The sequence below is a fragment of the Jaculus jaculus genome, chromosome 3 (genome assembly GCF_020740685.1).
Source record: "Jaculus jaculus isolate mJacJac1 chromosome 3, mJacJac1.mat.Y.cur, whole genome shotgun sequence".
Taxonomy (NCBI): domain Eukaryota; kingdom Metazoa; phylum Chordata; class Mammalia; order Rodentia; family Dipodidae; genus Jaculus; species Jaculus jaculus.
The window spans coordinates 85,906,132-85,928,250 of NC_059104.1; the positions used below are offsets into that span (position 1 = coordinate 85,906,132).

At 43.9% G+C, this 22,119-nt stretch overlaps 1 protein-coding gene across 1 annotated transcript in view; it reads right to left on the bottom strand.

The window, feature by feature from the left end:
• The window catches only part of Dcps (decapping enzyme, scavenger), a 79,567-nt gene that overhangs the window by 13,091 nt on the left and 44,357 nt on the right, over window positions 1-22,119 (bottom strand). Inside the window, exon 3 of the mRNA XM_004665470.2 lies at window positions 11,495-11,640. Coding sequence (XP_004665527.1) covers window positions 11,495-11,640 — 146 coding nt within the window. The remainder of the gene's footprint in view (window positions 1-11,494; window positions 11,641-22,119) is intronic.

A 22,119-nucleotide genomic window follows, 5' to 3' on the forward strand; every position in this document is an offset into this window, starting at 1 on the left:
ATACCCTCACCCTTGGGGCAAAGCTGGGCTGGACACAGGGAACAGAAGACATCTGCAAGAGATACCTGGGATTCTGGGACTCTTGCAATTATCTCCAGGAGACATGACAGCTCAAAGCCTAAAGATCCCACAACAGTATCTGCAGGCCAGCCTGATGTGGTCAGAGGGCTTTCCCAGGAACAGCCTGGATGAGCCACTTCCTGGGAGGGATCTGGAGGACATCTGCCAGTGGTTTCCTCACAGAATACCCATGGGTGAGCCACACAGAGCCCAGAGGGGCCAAGATGCTTCCAGAGGCATTTCCTGTGCCAGGGGAAGCCTGTGTGGGAATGTGCTGCCAGAGGAACAGGGCTGAGCAAAGCTGACTTTAAGCCTCCCTGATGAGTGGGGAGAAGGAAGAGGACGACTTTCACATGGACCTGGTGCACCCATGGCTGGACTTCCAGGCCATACCTTGTCCATAGGAGACGCACCACCTCTCACCGGAGAGCATCACAGTGCATGGGCTTTGGAGCATGACGACATTTGGTTTCACCTTCCAGCTCCATCACTGGCTGACCTGTTTTGCCTTTGGCAAGTGACTACATCCTGCATACACTGGCTAATGGGATCTGCATGTGAAGCTTGTAGGGAAGATTTTAGCCAGATGTGCACAGGGAAGCACTCAGCCTGGAGTCTGCTGAAGGAGGCACCGAAGGAGCAGCAATGGTGCAGAGGTGTTTGTGTGGGCTTAAGGGCCACGGGTAACCCTAGTACGCAGGTGAGGAAAGCACAAGTGCAAGGAAGTTCACACAATTCTATGCCTAGGAGTCTGGACACAGCACACCCGGCCTCCTGGGAAAGGCTGGGCCAGGGGCAGAAACCTGCATCCATAGGAAGTCCCATGGTCAGCAGCCCCGAGAAGAAAGGGGAAGAAGGGAGCAATGCTAACAAAGAGACCACACCTTTTGAAAGTCCAGCAGGCTTGTGAGTGATGCTTTTTAGAATCCATTAGGCTACATGTCCTGTGCCATTAGTGACATTGGCAACAACTTGTAAGCCTTCTTTCCTCCTTGAGCCTTCCAAGGGGCATCTGCCACTGCCTCATTCTCCGGTCCGCCACTCTGCTCACCCGCCCTGCCCCTTTCTTCTGGCATGCTTTGCTGTCCACGCCTTTCCCTCTGTTCTACCGTGGGTGGATAACAGTAGCCCCATTCTGGGGCCTTTCCTGCACTGGCAACAGCAGCAGGCACATGGTGATGGGACCCCCCCCCACCCCCATACCTCAGTTTCCATAGTGCTAACCGGGAGGATCTATGAGTCACATTCTCCACACAAGGAAACCTGGGTCAGGTGTTAAGGACCATGCCCACTGCTCTTGGCTAACAGAATGAGAACCCACATGCCAGCTGAGGCTGACGTTGGCAGGGTCAGCTCACAAAAGGATATGTTGAGCCAGATGTTTTAAAAGGCTTTATGTCTACACACCTCTGCACTTTTTTAAGTGAGCATTTCTACTGGGAAGTCATGGGTACCTCAAATCTGAGGAATGGAAACAGTCTCTGGCTAGGTTAGATGGGCTAGCTATGAGACTTTCCTCTAAAAAGCCAGTTGTGAAGATTAATTGAGATGATGTATATAAAGTGCCTACTGGCACCTAGTATTGCTCACTAAACCCCAAACTGAACTTGCTGTCAAAACCCACTCTGGGGCTGGAGAAATGGCTTAGCAGTTAAGGCACTTGCCTGTGAAGCCCAAGGACCCAGGCTTAATTTCCCCAGTACCCACAGAAAAGCCAGATGCACATGGTAGTGCATGCATCTGGAGTTTATTTGCAGCTGCAAGAGGCCCTGGCATGCCCATTCTCTGTCTCTCTTCTCTCTCTGTTTGCAAATAAATAAATAAAAATATTTTTAAAACCCCAAATCTTTCAAGTCTGTGAGGAACTTTCCAGATTAGACTGTGGCTGAAAAACCCCCTTTACTATGGGCAGCACCATCCCATGGTCTGGGTTCCTCAACTATATCAAAAGAAGAAAGATGGAGAGATGGCTCAGCCATTAAGGCACTTGCCAGAAAAGCCAAAGAATCCATGTTCGACTCCCCAGGATCCTCATAAAGCCAGATGCACAAGGTGGCGCATGTGTCTGGAGTTTGTTTGCAGTGGCTGGAGGCCCTGGCCAGCCCATTCCCTCTTTTTCTTTATCTGCCTCTCCTCTTTCTCTCTCTCTCTCAAGTAAATAAATAAACGTAAAACTTTAAAAAGAAAAAGAAGAAAGTTAGCTGAGCATTCAGCAATCATTTCTCTCTACTTTTTCCCTGCTGATGTGATAATATGACATCAGCTTTCTGGTCCTGCCAAACTTCCTCTGCTTTTATAGACTTGCTCTCAAAATTATAAGCTGAGAATAAATCTTTTCCTTCCCTAAGCTGCTTCCAGTCAGTATACTATCTCAACAATAAGAAAGTAACTGATATCTCCTCTAACCTTCACACATGTGCTGTGGCACTTGTGCCTACACACACACACACACACACACAAACACACACACACACACACACACGATTTAAAAAAGAAAGGAAGCAGTAAAGGTGTTTGCCTGCAAAGTCAAAGGACCCAGGTTCAATTCCCCTAGATCCACATAAGCCAGATGCACAAGGTGGTGCATGTGTCTGCAGTTTGCAGTGGCTCGAGGCCTTGGTGCAACCATTCCTCTCTCATACACAAATAAATTTTTTTTAAAAAAAGAAAGAACAGAAGATGGCGGTGTAGGTACCACACCAAAGCAGCCTAGGGGGGAAAAAGACCAAAAAAACTCAGCAAAATACACACTTTTACTAAAAAGTGAGGTGTATAGGAAATTGAGGCGGCAGCGGAGAAGTAGAAGAGTTATAGAGCATCCAGAGCCTGCACAGGCGGGAAAAGCGGCTCCAGCAGCTCGGCCAACCGCCACGGCCGCGAGCAGCAGAAAGCCGCCAGACTCAGCTCGAGCTGCAGGAAAAGCCAGGTGCGGGATATTCCCCTCACACCGCGCTCTCCGCAACTCGGGAAACGTGAGGGGAGAGCGGCAGTGAGCAACGGAGGAGCAGACCGTGAGGTAGAAGAACACGTGGAGCAGCGAGACAACCAGAGCAGCCGTGGCTCCCTCCCTTCCCCCACCACCTGAGCCCAGCTCTGGCGAACAGAGCAGCGGCCCGGGACCCGGCCACGCCAACTTGGGCTGACAGCGGGACTCAAGCAGGAGCAGAGTTCGGCAGCAACATCAGCGGCTCCAGCACCGATAACAGCGGCCCCAGCACCGATAACAGCAGCAGACACAGGAGTGGCAGCAGCGGCAGACTCGGCAGCAGCAGCTTCAGGGGGAGCAGCGGCAGTGGACACGGCAGCAGCAGCTTCAGCAGCAGTGGTGGCTCCAGCAGTGGCAGCTACGGCAGCAGCACAGGCAGCAGCAGCGGCTCAGTTTGCCCCATAGGGAAAGCAAGTGCCCAGCTCCAGAAATCAGAACAGCAGCCCGACGACCCAGGCAGCAACTTGACTGAGACCAAAATCACCCAAGGTAACTGGGATTGCACCAGGGAAGGGTCTTACTTGGTCACAAGCTGACTTGGATCCCTCAACAGCCAGAAATCTAAACCTCTTTGTTGATAGAGGATCTGGTCATTATAATAACTACTCTTGCAAACATACTCGGGGCTGTTTTTGACTGAATGGGTACAGTGTTTAGTTAAATTTTAGAATCTACCTGTATTTTATTCCACTCAGCCTGCTTGAATACTCCTATAGCAGGGAAACTCAACCCCTAAGAACATCTTTGTAGATACTCTGAGAGTCTTAAGAGCCACACCTAACACCTTAAGGTCCTACCCTGAAAATATGTTACATCAAATCAATTGATACAGCTAAGAATACACAGCTAGCTAGAAAATCCAAGCATTAACTTAATCCAAGATGCAAAAATATATACATTATAACACAAGAAACACTAAAAAGCAAGACGATATAAATCCACCTAAAAGTATTAATGCATCAGAAATGTCCTCCAGTGAGAAAGAGTTAGAGGAAATGCCTGAGAAAGAGTTCAAAAGAATAATTATAAATATGTTCAAAGAGGTCAAAGAACACATGAAAACAATCAAAGAAGAAATCAAAGAGGAAATCAAAGGAATCAAAGAAGAGGCAGGACACCAATTTAATGAAATAAAGAAGGCAATACAAGACATAAATAGGGAAATAGAAATAATAAAGAAAAACCAGTCAGAATTACTAGCAATGAAGAACACAGTTAATGAAATAAAAAACTCTGTAGAAAATCTCACCAGTAGGATGGATGAGGGAGAGGACAGAATATCTAAGCTAGAAGACCAGGTGGCAGACCTAATGCAGTCCAACAGAAAAGACAAACTTATAGAAAAGTATGAGTGGGAATTTCAAGATATTTGGGACACTATGAAAAGATCCAATATAAGAATTCAGGGCATAGTAGAAGGAGAAGAACTCCACTCCAGAGGCATAGTAGGCATCTTCAACAAAATCATAGAGGAAAATTTCCCCCAAATTGGGAAAGAGGTGCCAATACAGATACAGGAAGCCTTTAGAACCCCAGCCAGACAAAACCCAGAAAGAACCTCTCCTCGCCATATTGTAATCAAACTTCCAACACACACACCAAAGAAAAAATATTGAAAGCAGTTAGAGAGAAAAATCAAGTTACCTACAAAAGCAAGCCCATCAGGATTACAGCAGATTATTCAACACAAACTTTTAAAGCCAGAAGGGCTTGGAGTGATATATTCCAAGTTCTGAAAGATAACAACTGTCAACCAAGGTTACTTTATCCTGCAAAGTTATCCATTCAAATAGATGGAGAAATAAAGACATTCCATGACTAAAGCAGGTTAAAGGAGTATTTGAAGACAAAACCAGCTCTACAGAAAATACTTGATAGAATCCTCCATGCTGAACAAAAGGAAAAGCACACATATAAGGAACCTAGAAAAAACAAGCTATACTCAAATACCAGTTAACAGAAGACAGCACAGGTAGAACCAGAAACACACACAAACAAAAAAATGGCAAACATAAATACAGACCTTTCAATAATATCTCTTAATATCAACGGTCTCAATGCCCCAACGAAAAGACATAGATTTGCAGACTGGGTTAAAAAGCAGGATCCTACAATTTGTTGTCTCCAAAAAACTCACCTTTCTACAAAGGATAGACATTATCTTAGGGTGAAAGGTTGGAAGACAGTGTTTCAAGCAAATGGGCCTAGAAAACAAGCAGGGGTTGCTATCCTAATATCAGACAGGGTAGACTTTAGTTCGACGTTAGTCAAGAAACATAAGGAAGGTCACTTTATATTGATTAAGGGCACACTCCAACAGGAGGACATTACAATCCTAAACATATATGCACCTAACATGGGGGCTCCCAAATTCGTCAAACAAACACTATTAGAACTAAGGTCACAGATAACACCAAACACAATGGTGGTGGGTGACTTTAACACCCCACTCTCATCAATTGACAGGTCATCCAGGGAAAGAATAAACAGAGAGGCATCTGGACTAAATGAAGTCATAGAAGGAATGGACCTAACAGATATATACAGGACATTTCATCCAAAGGCTGCAGAATATACATTCTTTTCAGCAGCACATGGAACATTCTCTAAAATAGACCATATATTAGGACACAAAGCAAATCTTAACAAATTCAGGAAAATTGAAATAATTCCTTGCATTCTATCTGACCACAATGGAATTAAACTACAAATCAGTAGCAAGAAAGGCTATAGAGCATACACAAAATCATGGAAACTAAACAATACACTACTAAATGATGAGTGGGTCAATGAAGAAATCAAAAAGGAAATCAAAAAATTTATAGAGTCAAATGATAATGAGAACACAACATACCAAAATCTCTGGGACACAATGAAGGCAGTTCTAAGAGGTAAATTTATAGTCTTAAGTGCCTATATTAAGAAATTAGAAAGGTCGCAAGTAAACGACCTAATGCTTCGCCTTAAAGCCTTGGAAAAAGAAGAACAAGGCAAACCAAAAATCAGTAGACGGGAAGAAATAATAAAGATTAGGGCAGAAATTAATGAAATACAAACAAAAAGAACAATCCAAAGAATTAATGAAACAAAGAGTTGGTTCTTTGAAAGGATAAACAAGATTGCTAAACCCTTAGCAAATCTGACCAAAATAAAGAGAGAAGAGACACAAATTAATAAAATCAGAGATGAAATAGGTAACATCACAACAGATTCCAGAGAAATTCAAAAAATCATACGGACATACTATAAAAGCATATACTCCACAAAGTATGAAAATCTGAAAGAAATGGATGATTTCCTTCATCTATACGACCTACCTAAATTAAATCAAAATGAGATTAATCACTTAAATAGACCTATAACAAACATGGAGATCCGAACAGTTATCAATAATCTCCCAACTAAAAAAAGCCCAGGCCCGGATGGATTCACTGCTGAATTTTACCAGACTTTTAAGGAAGAGCTAACACCATTGCTTCTTAAGCTTTTCCAGGAAATAGAAAAAGAAGGAATTCTACCAAACTCCTTCTATGAGGCCAGCATCACTCTGATACCAAAACCAGGCAAAGATAGAACAAAAAAAGAAAATTACAGACCCATCTCCCTCATGAACATAGATGCAAAAATTCTCAACAAAATATTGGCAAACAGAATACAAGAGTATATCAAAAAGATCATTCACCCTGACCAAGTAGGCTTTATCCCAGAGATGCAGGGATGATGGTTCAACATACGCAAATCTATAAATGTAATACATTACATAAACGGGTTGAAGGACAAAAATCACATGATCATCTCATTAGACGCAGAGAAAGCATTTGACAAAATCCAACATCCCTTCATGATAAAAGTCCTACAGAGACTGGGAATAGAAGGAACATATCTCAATATAATAAAGGGTATTTATAACAAGCCTACAGCCAACATATTACTAAATGGGGAAAAACTGGAAGCTTTTCCACTAAAATCAGGAACAAAACAAGGGTGTCCACTGTCCCCACTTTTATTTAATATAGTTTTGGAAGTCTTAGCCATAGCAATAAGGCAAGAGACACACATAAAAGGGACACAAATTGGAAAGGAAGAAATCAAGTTATCATTATTTGCAGATGACATGATTCTATACATAAAGGACCCTAAAGACTCTACTAGCAAGCTCTTAGAGCTGATCAAAACCTACAGCCATGCAGCAGGATACAAAATAAATACACAGAAATCAGTAGCCTTCATATATGCTAACAACAAACACACAGAGGATGAAATCAGAGAATCACTCCCATTCACAATTGCATCAAAAAAAATAAAATACCTTGGAATAAACCTAACCAAGGAAGTAAAGAATCTATACAATGAGAACTTTAAAACACTCAAGCGAGAAATTGCAGAAGACACTAGAAAGTGGAGAAACATCCCTTGTTCCTGGATTGGAAGAATCAATATCGTGAAAATGGCAATCTTACCTAAAGCAATCTACACATTTAATGCAATCCCTATCCAAATTCCAAAGGCTTTCTTCATGGAAATAGAAAAAACAATCCAAAAATTCCTTTGGAATCACAAAAAACCTCGAATATCTAAAATAATACTGAGCAACGAAAAAGAGGCTGGTGGTATCACCATACCTGATTTTAACCTATACTACAGAGCCATAGTAACAAAAACAGCATGGTACTGGCACAAAAACAGACATGTAGAACAGAATAGAGGACCCAGATGTAAGCCCAAATAGCTATAGCCACCTGATATTCGATAAAAATGCCAAAAATACTCATTGGAGAAGAGATAGCCTCTTCAGCAAATGATGTTTTGAAAACTGGATATATATCTGCAGAAGGATGAAAATAGATTCTTCTCTCTCGCTTTGCACAAGAATTAAGTCCAAATGGATTAAAGACCTTAACATCAGACCAGAAACTTTGAAACTGCTAAAGGAAAAAGTAGGGGAAACCCTTCAACATATTGGTCTTGGCAAAGATTTTCTGAATACAACCCCAATTGCTCAGGCAATAAACCCACAGATTAACCACTGGGACCTAATGAAATTACAAAGATTTTGCACCGCAAAGGACACAGTGAAAAAAGCAAAGAGGCAACCTACAGAATGGGAAAAAATCTTCGCCAGCTATATATCTGACAGAGGATTAATATCTAGGATATACAAACAACTCAAAAAGTTAAATAATAAGGAATCAAACAAGCTAATCAAAAAATGGGCTATGGAACTAAATAGAGAGTTCTCAAAGGAAGAAATACGAATGGCATATAAGCATCTCAAAAAATGTTCTACGTCACTAGTCATCAGGGAAATGCAGATTAAAACTACATTGAGATTCCATCTCACTCCTGTCAGATTGGCCACCATCATGAAAACAAATGATCATAAATGTTGGCGGGGATGTGGAAAAAAAAGGAACCCTTCTGCACTGCTGGTGGGAATGCAATCTGGTCCAGCCATTGTGGAAAACAGTGTGGAGGTTCCTAAAACAGCTAAAGATTGATCTACCATATGACCCAGCTATAGCACTCCTAGGCATATATCCGAAGGACTCATCTCATTTCCTTAGAAGTACATGCTCAACCATGTTTATTGCTGCTCAATTTATAATATCTGGGAAATGGAACCAGCCTAGATGTCCCTCAACAGATGAGTGGATAATCAAGATGTGGCACATTTATACAATACAATGGAGTTCTACTCAGCGGTAAAGAAAAATGAAGTTATGAAATTTGCAGAAAAATGGATGGACCTGGAAAGTATTATACTAAGTCAGGTAACCCAGGCCCAGAAAGCCAAGCGCCACATGTTCTCTCTCATATGTGGATCCTAGCTACAGATGACTGGGCTTCTGCGTGAGAATGAAAATACTTAGTAGCAGAGGCCAGTAAGTTGAAAAGGAGACATAAAGGGTGGAGAAAGGAAGGGAGGAGGATACTTAATAGGTTGATACTGTATATATGTAATTACAATGATTGTAATGGGGAGGTAATATGATGGAGAATGGAATTTCAAATGGGAAAGTGTGGGGGTGGGGAGGGACGGAATTACCATGGGATATATTTTATAATCATGGAAAATGTTAATAAAAATTAAAAAAAAAAGAACAGATTGTTTAAATACCCATGTCCTGACTCCAGTCCTTGAAGAGTCAGACAAGACATACAGAACATGAAATGTTGTTGTTTGTTTTGAGATAGGGTCTCTAGGCCAGGCTGACCTGGGAATTCACTATGTAGTCTCAGAGTGGCCTCTAACTCATGGCAATCCTTCTGCTTCTGCCTGCCAAGTGTCAGGATTAAAGGTGTGCCCCACCACAGCTGGATAAATCCTCTCCTGCCCATACCACTTTATTTTATTTCATTTTACATTATTTTATTTATGAGAGAGAGAGAGAGGAAGAATGGACATACCAGGGCCTCCAGTCACTGCAAACTCCAGATCCATGTGCCACCTTGTGCATCTGATCTATGTGGGTTCTAGGGAGTCAAACCTAGGTCCTTAGGCTTCTCAGTCAAGTGCTTTAACCACTAAGCCATTTCTCCAACCTCACATGGAATTTTTAAGTCTCCCCTAGAGCCTGGTAACTCCTAGTCTCCTGGACAGAGTCTATAGACTTTCCCTCCCCCTGGGCACTCAAGGCTATCACCCATGATACCCCTGTATCCAGTCAAACCAAACACTTTGAAATTCTCCAAATGCATCAGCTGATTCCAGCTCTCTGAGCCTCTGGACCAGCATGTTCTTCCTTTGCCTTGTCTGCCTGGTTACCTTCTATTCATCTCTCACTCATCTCCCTTACTCTGCATCACCACAGTGTTCATGCAGCCCTCCAGTGAGTTTATGTCATTATCACCACTGCACCCGTATGTCTATCTACTACTAGACTATGGAGCAGTATCAAAGGCTAAGTCTCTTCAGAGCTGCACACAGGTCTGCTACACAGCAGCTGTTGAAGAACACAGCCGCTGCCAGCTATGCCATGCACTTGTGCACTTGCTACAAACAGCCAAGAAGAAATGCATGCTTGTGTCAGTCCGGATTTGGAAGAGTAGAGGAGTTCTGCTGTATTATTTTCCAAGTAGAACTGTGTAATGGTGCACCATCAGGTAACTCACATGACTCGCGTCAGCTAATGAGAGTTTCCTCTCTCCACTCCAAGATACAAACAACCAGCCCCACAGAACACATATTCTGGGGTCCCTGCAGGATGATATCCAAAGCTATCTTAGCATGCAGACACACTTTCTTTCTACTCAGAACATATAACAAGTGGTGGAAAAAGGGAAGAAAGAGAGAGAAATCAAGAGAGCTTGAGCCAGAGGAACCATGTACAAATGCTGCCCAAGGAGGACATGGTTAATGCCTGAGCTGAGTCCTATACTGGGAAGAAAGTGACCACACACAGCCCTTCCTAGGGGGCAGCTTTCCACCACTGCCAGTCTCCCTCTCCTTACTTCTCCCAAGTACAACTGACAGCACCACACCTTCACAACCACTGCCCACCCTTCTTCTAAGTCAGTGAGGAATGATTGTGAGCTTCCCACATTAGAATGCGCCCTACCACATGCTGTGAGTATGGGAAGAATACTGAGAGAGGCTCAAAGAGAACAAAAGTGAGCAATAGTGGGAAGGAGCCAATGAGAGCCAGTGAGTGGGCAAAAAAATGACTCATCGATATGCATTAATCATATTTAACTGTGAGTATCCACATGGGGCCGATTGTAGGCAGAGGCTCTGGTTGGCACCAGGCCTATACCCTAGTAATTGCCAGGATCTCTGAGCTAAGCAGCCTTGTATCTGGCCCAGCCAGAACACTCTTTCACCCTGCACATAGAGGCCCATACAAGCACACAGCAAGGACAACAAGGTGCAGTCTGCTGTGGAATGAATGCAAAGGAGGAGCAGATGACAAGGAAGGTTTTTCTCTAAGATTTGTCTCCTGTAGGCTGGCTTGCTGTAAGCAAGACCAGGGATAAGAGGCTGGACCAGGGCAGCATAACCCAACAGCAGACTTTTACTCATTCCTGAATCTTTAGTAAGGGTACAGTCACCCTGGGATTATACAGGGTTACTGAAAAGCAGAAGCAAATTCTCTCAATGGGCTGGACTGCTCCTCAGTGGCATGTCCAGAACCTCACAGGGGATCATGGCACCTACTCTGACTATCCTATATACACAGCAACTGGCCATCCCAAGAGGCCCTACCCCACTGAATCACTTCTTTCTTTCACTCATAATCACGCACATTGTCTAGGCCCTCAGATACCTGTGGGCTGCCTCTGCACAGGACATGAGCTCTACAGGGCAGGGACATAGTCCATCATACTCTGCTGTATCCTTTGTGTACACACACTGCTTGGCCCTTAGGAAAGCGCCCAACTGATGCTTGCAGGAAGAGAAACCAGCTACAGGATGGTCAACTCTGTGGTGGAAACTCAGCAGCTAGTCACCTGGATGCTGAGGCTCTGGGATTCCAGGTGGGGTAAGGTGATGTTCTTGTGGTCCTCTCCTGTCTCCCGGAGCAGGTGGAGGTCCTGGCGCAGGTACTTCTGCAGGTGTCTTTCTGTGGCAGGGTAGACCACAGTGGCCTTTATGTCTGCAATGACAGGGCAAAGTAAAACCCATTAAATTCATGAGCTGAGCCACACGCCAACCAGGACAAGGTTTTCACTGAGGGCTCCCTGGACCCCACATGAAATGAACCACAGCCCTCTCCATGTTCCAGGCACAGGAACCAAAGGTTTCTAACTTCTTACACGCAAATGTCTAGGTATGTGGCTTTCTGGACCCAAAGCTGAAAATGTGGCTTAAAGCCCAGTAGCCCTCTAATTAGAGCGAGGCAGCATAGCATGGCTCAGTGTGGGCTCTGGAGCCAGACTGTCTGAGCTCAAGGCCCGCCTCTGCCTGCTCCTCACTCAACCCAAGTGGGACTGTGGTCCCGGCTGGGAATTTGGGACAGTTATTAAATCTCTATGTGTCCCAACTGCCTCATTTGCCAGATGAGGACCGAACAATTCCTGTGTCATAACACTGGAAGATTAAGCGAGTTAATTACTTGTGAAGCACTTGGAACAATGTTGGACACAAGTAAACACTGCAGAAGTGCTGGGTGTATAATCCAGGTTTCTCAGTGAGCACCATCAATACTTTGGCCTAGACACCTGTGTTGTGGGGCTGCCCTATACAGGGCAGCACAGTCCCAGCCGCTGTGTGGCCACAGAGACACCCCATCCTTGTATTAGCCAAAATGTCTCCTGGGAGGGGGGCAAAACTGTCCCTTGCCTTTTGGTTTGTTGTTGTTTTGAGACAGGATCTTACTATGTGGCACAGACCAGGCTCAAACTTACGGCAATTCTATCTCTGACTCCAAAGTTCCGGGATTACAGGTATGCACCACCATATCTGGCCAAGAAAAGTGGTTGTTGGTCTGATACAGAACCTCACTATGTAGTTCTGGCTGGTCTTGATCTTGCAATGATTATGTCTCTACTTCCTGCAAGGATTATGGCAAAGAACAGTAGATTTCATCACTAGGAAACCACACAGTTTTCCTGAAGAGATTCTAGGCGAAGGTGCTGGTCCAGCTGCACTTAGCTGTGGTGAAATCCTTCCATCATTTATTTTCTGTTTCTTGCTTCCTTCCTTCTTTTCTTTCTTCTTCTTGTCCCCCCCTCCCCAAGGTAGGGGCTCCCTCTAGCCAAGGCTGACCTGGAATTCAGTATGTACTCTCAGGTGACCTCAAACTCACAGTGATCCTCCTACCTCTTCCTTCTGAGTGCTGGGATTAAAGGTGTGTGCTACCATGTGCAGCTATTTCGTTCTTTTTTTTTTTTTCCTTTTATTTATTTGAGAGAGAGAGATATTGTGTGTGTGTGTGTGTGCATGGGCACAGTAGGTTCTCCTGCTACTACAAGCCGACTCCAGGAACATGCACTGCTTTGTTCATCTGGCCATCTGGCTATGCATGGGTACTGGGGAATCAACCTGGGCTGAAAGGTTTTGCAAACAAGGGCCTTTAACTGCTGAGCCATCTCTCCAGCCCCTTCCTGCTATTTTCAGTAACATCTGGCATAGAGCCGCCATCACTACTCTGGCATTTATTCATAGTACCTCAACAAAGACCTCCAGGCAGAGAGGAGGGTGGTCTGTTATTACAAAATCAGTTAGGATGTTTTGCTCCAGACCGACATGCTCCGACTTCCTCCCTGAGATTCAGACATGCTTTTCCAGGGAATTCTGCTTCTTCTACACCCCAAGATACAGATGAGAACCACAGCCTGTACTTTAAGACTCGGTCTGAGGATGCATGTAGTTTGATTCTACTCTGGCAGGTGAGGGAGAATTGGCAGGGGATTAAAATCCATCCACTGGGGCTGGAGAGATGGCTTAGTGGTTAAGGCACTTGCCTGCAAAGCCAAAGGACCCAAGTTCGATTCCCCAGGACCCATATAAGCCAGATGCACAAGGGGACGCATGTGTCTGGAGTTTGCAGCTGCTGGAGGCCCTGGCATGCCCATTCTTTCTCTCTCTCCAATAAATAAACAAAATATATTTTTAAAAATCCATCCATTGTTATGCTGGAAACAAGGCAGAGGCAAAACCGGAAACAAGCCACCTTTCCCTAAAGCCAGTGCCCTTTCAAAACAGCAGCCTTCTTAATAGGTTGATATTGTATATATGTAATTACAATGATTGTAATGGGGAGGTAATATGATGGAGAATGGAATTTCAAATGGGAAAGTGTGGGGGTGGGGAGGGAGGGAATTACCATGGAATATATTTTATAATCATGGAAAATGTTAATAAAAATTTTTAATTAAAAAAAAAAGCAGCCTTCCTAGTGGTCCAATTCTTCTAAAGCCCAGTGGGACATACACAGGTGACACCAAGCACACAACTTGTGGTGAGCAACAAATACCCTGGGACCATCAGCTCTGGAGGCAGGGCAGCATGCTGAGGAGACCCAGGCTTTGGATCAGAGCAGCCAGACAGTTCTCCCTTATTGCTGAGTGACCCTAAAGGCTCAGATTCTTCATAAAAGATGGTCAGGCTAGAGAGATGGCTTAGTGGTTAAGATACTTGCCTGCAAAGCCTAAGGACCCAGGTTGAACTCTCTAGTAACCAAGTAAGCCAGACACACATGGTGGCACATGTGTCTGGAGTTCATTTGCAGTGGCTAGACGCCCTGAAGCACCCATTCTCTCTCTCTAATAAATAAATGAAAATAAAATTTAAAAGTAGGTGGTCATCAGGTGTGGTGGCGCATGCCTTTAATCCCAGCAATTGGGAGGCAGAGGTAGGAGAATTACTGTGTGTTCAAAGCCAGTTTGAGACTCCATAGTGAATTCCAAGTCAGCCTAGGCTAGAGTAAGGGCCTACCTCAAAAAAAAAAAAAAAAAAAAAAAAAAGAAAAGAAAAGAAAAAAAAAAAGATGATAAAACAAAAAACTCACCAAAGTGCTGAGAAGTGACAGAGGAGAATTCAGCACTAAATGGGGGACCATTGCATAAGAGGTGGCAAAAAGAATGTAAGAGCCAAAAGAGGGGGAGGAGTGCTTACAATGCTGTCTTCCACACAAAATGGCCTAGATATTCATGTGACTACCCAATGGCTGACTGCTATCTATACAAGACCCCAATAGGTGAGAAAAAATGATAACATCAAAAGAGGAGAGAAACTAGTTGGAAAAAAGAAGGAATTCGCTGGAGGGGAGATTGGGAGGGGGAAGAGGAAGGGTGGTGGGAGGGGATTATGATCATGTTATATTTATATTAGTGGAAGTTGTTACTTCAAAAAGTTTTTTTTTAATGTTCACAAAAGCTGCTTCACGTTCATTGTTAGCCTTTAATAAAACATCATCTAGGTCACCATAGACATAAAATAAATGTAACATGTAGCCCAGCACCTGGGAATCCTTGGACCCAACCCCGAAAATGAGGTACAATGTCCTCATTTCCCTATGGGCAGCAGCAAAACCTGACTTTTCACTTTTCATGGATTTATAATAACCCACTGTTATTAGTGGCCAAACAGAGATTTCAAGAGACAACAGACTGCCTGAAACAGACAGTGCACTGGAACCTGAGTGGCCTCAGAGAAAACATCACTGTGTCTATGGTGCAGCACCAACCAGGACAGAGGTCTTGGAGGCAAGTGGCCTTAGCGCAAATTCTGGCCCCACTCAATAGCTGTGTGCTGGAGAGCACCTGGCCATCCCTCCCCTTTGCCCTATTCTCACCTATGTAACCTGAAGGTGACAAGAACACCTGCCTGACAGGGCTGCTGTGGGAACTAAACAAGTTAGGGGGTGGAAGGTATTTAAAAAGCTTCTTTCACAGAGAAAATCACTGTGCCCACACTGGTGTCTACCCTCACCGTCTGTGTTGTTCCTTTGGTTGCCAGGTTAGACAGAGACGAGCCTTGGCAGAGGAGCTCCCTGAAAGTGTGTGTGTTGTGGGGGGGGTGGATCCTGGAACAAAGGCTAATTGTTGCTGGAAAACAGCCTGGCTCTGCTGGTAGGAGCCCATAGCCCTGGGCTCACAGCCTGGAGCTCCTGGCTGTTCCCGGGGCCTGAGAGCAAGCTCTTGTCTGCCCAGACTTGTCAAGGGACAGCCTCAGCCACCCAGGGTGCCAGGAAACAGGAATCTCATCAAGCCAGCCTTCACCTGCCCTCCACCTGCCGCAGCAAGGAGAGAATCCACAGCCCCATTTCTGAGCAGCTCACTTTTTGAGGTGGCACCTCCCCACTGTCCGCACTCTCAGACTAGTACAGATCACCTGCTTGTGGTGTCAAGGGAGGGGCCCTTTCATGGCTACAAGGCCCCAGCACTTCAGTCACCCTCTCCTTGCTGCCTCTGCTGCCGCCACTGTCATTAAGCCTGCAGAGAGAACCTGAAGGTTTTTCTTATCTCTTTCTTCCCTGGAAAGTTACCCTCCAGGAAAGCTTTCTAGATGAAGCTTACACCCTTCCTAGATGACAGAGACCCTACTAATTAGTACCTATTGGCCCATTTTACAGAAACCTGTGAAATCTGGTCTTTGTCATGTCACAGAGACCTGTAAACCTGATCTTCCTCACTTAGGTCACTCCCCATTCCTCTCCTCCACTAAGTCTCAAGGTAGGCTTCTCAAACCTCCTCTTGAGCTCTGCCCTGGCTCCTACGGGACTTCCACACCCCTCCTATCTCCCTGGCAAGAACGCTGCCTTACTTCCATCTCCTACATTCTGGGTTTAAGCTCCCCTTCTCTTAAAGCTCTCCCTCCTAAAACTTTAAACTGTAATAAAATCCACTAGTCTGTAGATTTCATTCATCAAATTCATCTGGTGCATTGGTGTGTAAAGAACCCCCAAATTCCTATATCATCACCACCTGGCAAACAGCAGGTGCCCCTCTCTTGTGTGCAGCTCCCAACACCAGGCACATTTCCCCTAGCCAGGGACCCTCACCCTCATTCTGGTCTCAGACAGCCCTGACTTCCATGAGCCACATTGCCTTTTCTCTGCTAAACCACTGTTTCACTCCCCATAAGAACACATCTTCCAGGAAGAAAGGGATTTAGTTTTCTTTTCTTTTCTTCTTTCAAAATTTCTTTTACTGTGTATCCCTGGCACCTGATCTACAGAAAGCACTCTATAAAAACATTGCACAAATGAATAAATGAATCTGGCCTTTTCAGACTTTAAACCCTGGAAGAACATTTGTGTCCCAATAGAATAAATCCTCTTTGATCAAAATCAATGTGTGTTTCTCACTGGCAGTTCAAAACCACCTCCACTGTTTACCTAAGTGCCAGTCAAGATTTTACCCGCATCTGAACTTCAGCAGCAGTTTGGTCAAGAGTCAATAATTAATAAACTGTCCATTAAAAATACACTGGGGAGCATGGAGAGATGGTTTAATGGCTAAAGCACTTGCCTGTGAAGCCTAAAGACCCAGGTTCAATTCCCCAGTACCCATTTAAGCTAGATGCACAAGGTGGCGCATGTGTCTGAAGTTCGTTTGCAGTGGCTAGAGGCCTGGTGCTCTCATTCTCTCTCTCTCTCTCTCTCTCTCTCTCTCTCTCTCTCTCTCTCTCTCTGTGTATATATATTTCTCTCTCACTCTCTCTCTCTATATATATATGTACATATATATATATATATATATATATATATATATATATATATATACACACACACACACACACACACACACACATACATACATACCTGCCTGTTTTTCTCTCTCTCAAATAAGTAAATAAAATATTTTTTAAGCCAGGTGTGGTAGCCCACCTTTGCTCACAGCACTTGGGAGGCAGAGGTAGGAGGATCACTGTTAGTTGGAGGCCACTCTGAAACTACATAGTGAATTCCAGGTCAACCTGGGCTAGAGTGAAACTCTACCTCGAATATATATATATTTTTAATACACTAGAGCCAGGTGTGGTGGCACACGCCTTTAATCCCAGCACTTGGAAGGCAGAGATAGAAGGATTGCCATGAGTTTGAGGCCACCCTGAGGCTACATAGTGAATTCCAGGTCAGCCTGAGCTAGAGTGAGATCCCACCTCGAAAAATCCAAAAACAAAAAACAAAAAAAGAATACACCAGGGGGAGAGACTGAGGCGATTTCTCAGTGGTTAAAGGTGCTTGCTTGCAAAGTCTAATGGCCTGGGTTTAATTCCCCAGTGCCCATGTAAAGCCAGATGTACAAAGTAGCACATATATCTGGCGTTCATATGTAGGGGCAAAAGGCTCTTAGCCTTGGTACATCCATGCTTGCTTTCTCTCTCTCATAAATATTTTTTTAAATACTCAGTGGGGGTGGGGGTGGGGGGGTGGAGAGATTGCTTAGTGGTTAAGGTGCTTGCCTACAAAGCCCAAGATCCCAGGTTCAATTTTCCAATACCCATGTTATGCTAGGTGCACAAGATGGTGCATGTGTCTGGAGTTTGTTTGCAGTGGCTAGAGGTCTTCATACACCCATTCTTTCTCTCTCTCTCTCTTTCTCTCTCTCTCTCAAATAAATAAATAATAAATATTTTTAAAATATACTATTATATACTGATATGTATGAGCAATCTCAAAAACATCTCTTCACAGATTACTTAAGAATTACAAAGGAAAACACCATCACCTTCCTAAGCATCACTCCCAATATAGACCCTGAATCCAATCATGAAGAATGCCATCAAACCAAAATCCAGGGTCACTGGACAAAATGAGTGGACCATGGTGAGTGCCTACAGTCTCAGTACTTGAGAGGCTGAGGCAGGAAGATCATCTGAGCCCAGAAGTTCTGGGTGGCCAAACACAATCTAGAATGTTAAAGCTAGGAAAAACAAGAGAAAGGCTGAGGAATGGCTCCAAATGAAGAGATTAAATACATGTGACTAGGGGACTTCCGGGTAAGGTGGCAGCATAGGAGTCATGAGCATAAGGAGTGTAATGTCTGTTCTTGTCTGACTAAACGCACATATTACACTCATCAAACTGCCCTGTAAGCACTTTACTTAATGTTCATGTTCATATATTAATACTACTCTCACTTTTGGTTAGAGAAGTTTCTCTTTTCACATGGCAGTGACCAATGGGATGATCCAAAAGGCACCATAGTGCTGAGAAGACACGATAGAGGAATGTTCAGCGCTGAAACATCTCTATCAACCTCCAAGCCTCAGGGTCCATTGGGGAAGAGGTGGCAGAAAGACTGTAAGAGCTGAAGGAAGGGTAGAACTGCTTACAATGCAATCGACCAGACAGAAATTGGCCTTGATATCTATGACCTTGCAGTGCCTAGCAATACATTCACAAGACCCTCACAATAGGAGCAAAAGATGATGACATCAAAATAAAATACAGACAAACAGAAAGAGGGAGAAGATATAACAGAGAGTAGATTTGTGAAGGGGAAAGTGGGGAAGGGGAGGGAATTATCATGGTTTATTGTAAGTATGGAAGCTGTCAATAAAAGGGGGGGAAAAAAGAAAAAGGAATAGGTATGAAAAAAATTTTTTTAAATTTTTTATTATTGCTGTTTATTTTTACTTATTTATTTGAGTGCGACAGAGAGAGAAAGAGGCAGATAGAGAGAGAGAATGGGTGCGCCAGGGCCTCCAGCCACTGCAAACTAACTGCAGATGTGTGTGCCCTCTTGTGCATCTGGCTAATGTAGGTCCTGGGGAATGGAACTTCGAATTGGGGTCCTTAAGCTTCACAGGCAAGTGCTTAACTGCTAAGCCATCTCTCTAGCCTGAAAAAAAAAAAAATTTTTAATGTGACTAATGAGATTGGATTAAATCCTGGATGGAGACAAGAAGGTCTGACTTACACAAGGCACTGAAATAAGCACAATTAATAACAGACTTTACAACATGCAATAGTTCTGAATAAATGTGAGACTTAAGCTGGGCATGATGGCTCATGCCCTAGCAATTGGTAGGAGTTCCAGGACAGCCTGGGCTACAGAGTGAGTTCTAGGTCAGTCTGGGGTACAGTGAGACCCTGCATAAAAAAAAAAAAAAAAAAAAACCAGTGAGGGGCTGGGGAGATGGCTCAGTGGTTAAAGGAGCTTACCTGATAACTGTGATGGTTTGATTCAGGTGTCCTCCATAAAATTATGTGTTCTGAATGCTAGGTCCCCAGCTGGTAGCTTTCCCCTTACCAGTGTTTGGCACACTCTCCTGCTGCTGTTGTCTACCTGATGTTGGCCAGGAGGTGATGTCCACCTTCTGCTTATGCCATTGTTTCCCCTGCCATCATGGAACCAAAATAAACCCTTTCCTCCCAGGAGCTGCTCTTGGCCAGGTATTTTCTGCCAGCAACACAAAGTTGACTGCAACACAGCATAGGTTGAATTCCCCAGTACTCAAGTAAAGCCAGTAAGTGGTGTATGCATCAAGAGTTTGTTTGCAGTAAGAGGCCCTGTTATGCCCATTCTCCCTCTCCCTCATTCAAATAAATAAATAAAAATATGTTAAGAAATCAAGTCAGATTTCCTGACATTGACAAGTTTATTCCATTTCGCATGCATATCCCATCATTATATGTAAGTAGAGAGAGAGCAAACATGCAAAATGTTAACCACAGGAAAAGAGGTTTTTATAAATGAGTTCTTTGTATTGTACTACTCTCAAGTTTCCTGTTTTTTTTTTTTTCCAAAATAAAAGCTACATTAAGTTTTGCCACCCTTAAAATTTTAGCTAATAGAAGACCCAGGCATTAAGCCCAGCATGTGTATGAGCTCATGTGTTCACAAACAGTGACTGGTGATCTTGTTTTACACAAGAAGAAACAGCACAGAGCCCCAAGTAGTCCTGAGGTACACTGTCTGGCCACCAGATGAGACTTGCCAACCTACTTAGGTTCTCACCCTGCCACCTGTCATCCAGCAAGTTAGCTATTCACTGGACATGACGAACACCTGACAATTCCTCTGCCCCAAATCTTTACCCTAAGAAGCAACAAGGAACTCCCCAATCGCACCATGCTATTTGCATCCTTTTAGAAAAATCATCTCAGGACAATCCTAAACCCCTCAAAAAACCCATCCTTTGAAAATGTTCACAATATATTAAGAGAATTCCCTGACACTTCTTATAACACCTGCCATGGTTTTAAAATATTTATGTATTTACTTTGGAGGGAGGAAGAGAGAGAGGGAGAGGGAGGGAGAGAAGGAATCAATTATGAGGCACACCAGGGCCTCCTACCATGGCAAGCTAACTCCAGATGCATACACCATTTTGTGTATCTGTCTTTGCAAGTAAGAGCCTTAAACTGTTGAGCCACCTCTCCATGGCCCCTGCCATCAAGTTTTTCTTAAACTTTTTGTTGTTGTTGTTTTTCAAGGTAGGGTCTTGCTCTAGCCCAGGCTGACCTAAACTTCATTATGTAGTCTCAGAGTGACCTCGAACTCATGGTGATCCACTTACTTCTGCCTACGGGATTAAAGGCATGCGCCACCATGCCCGGCTGCTATCAAGTTTTTTGTTTGTTTGTTTTTAATTTTTATTTTGTATTTATTTATTTAAGAGAATGAGAAAGAAGCAGACAGAGAGAAAGAGAAAGAGAGAATGGGCGCACCAGGGCCTCCAGCCACTGGAAAAGAACTCCAGACACATGTACCACCTTGTGCATTTGGTTTACGTGGGTCCTGAGGAATTGAACTGGGATCTCTTGGCTTTGCGGGCAAGTGCCTTAACCACTAAGCCATATCTCCAGCCCTGCCATCAAGTTTTTAAAACCTGATTTTTGTTTGTTTGTTTGTTTTTGTTTTTTGAGATAGGATCTCACTGTGGTCCAGGCTGACCTGGAATTAACTCTGTAGTCTCAAGGTGGCCTTGAACTCACAGTGATCCTCCTACCTCTGCCTCCTGAGTGCTGGGATTAAAGGTGTGCGCCACCACACCTGGCTAAAACCTGATTTTTTTATTGAACTTGAGTTACATTTGTTCAGAGGGTGAAGTAGCAAGTAGAGTGAAGTCTGCTTTACCAGTTTCCTGCCGGTTCCTCCATTCTCCATCCCAGAAAAGGCGCCACTCTGAACTCCTCCAGCTCCTGCTTTGACTATGCTCTTCTACAGCTCTAAATTCTGCTTTTCAGTCTTGCTATTACTGTTCTGCCTGCTCTTTCTGGAAGACAAGGCTTATCTCCTTTTTACTGGCTCTCTAACATGCTATGCACCAGTGAATATGCACATCCACATACTTCTATCCCAGACATCACATTTTTGGATAAATAAAGAGTATTCAAGGCTGACACTATCATGATGGCATAAAGGTTATTTACTACTGAATGGCATACTATCTCTACTTCTTCCTTTTCAGAGTAATTGTTGATGCACAGAAGTAGTCTTTCTTTTTTTAACTACTCTTTAAAAAACTTCTTATTTGAGACAGAAAGGAAGAGGGGGAGGGGGAAAGAGAGAGGGGGGGGAGAATGGGCCTCTAGCCACTGCAAATAAGCTCCAGATGCATGCACTACCTTGAGCATCTGGCTTATGTGGGACCTGGAGAACTGAATCTGGACCCTTAGGCTTCACAGGCAAGTACCTAAGCCATGTTGCCAGCCCTCCCCCTTTTTTGAGTTTAC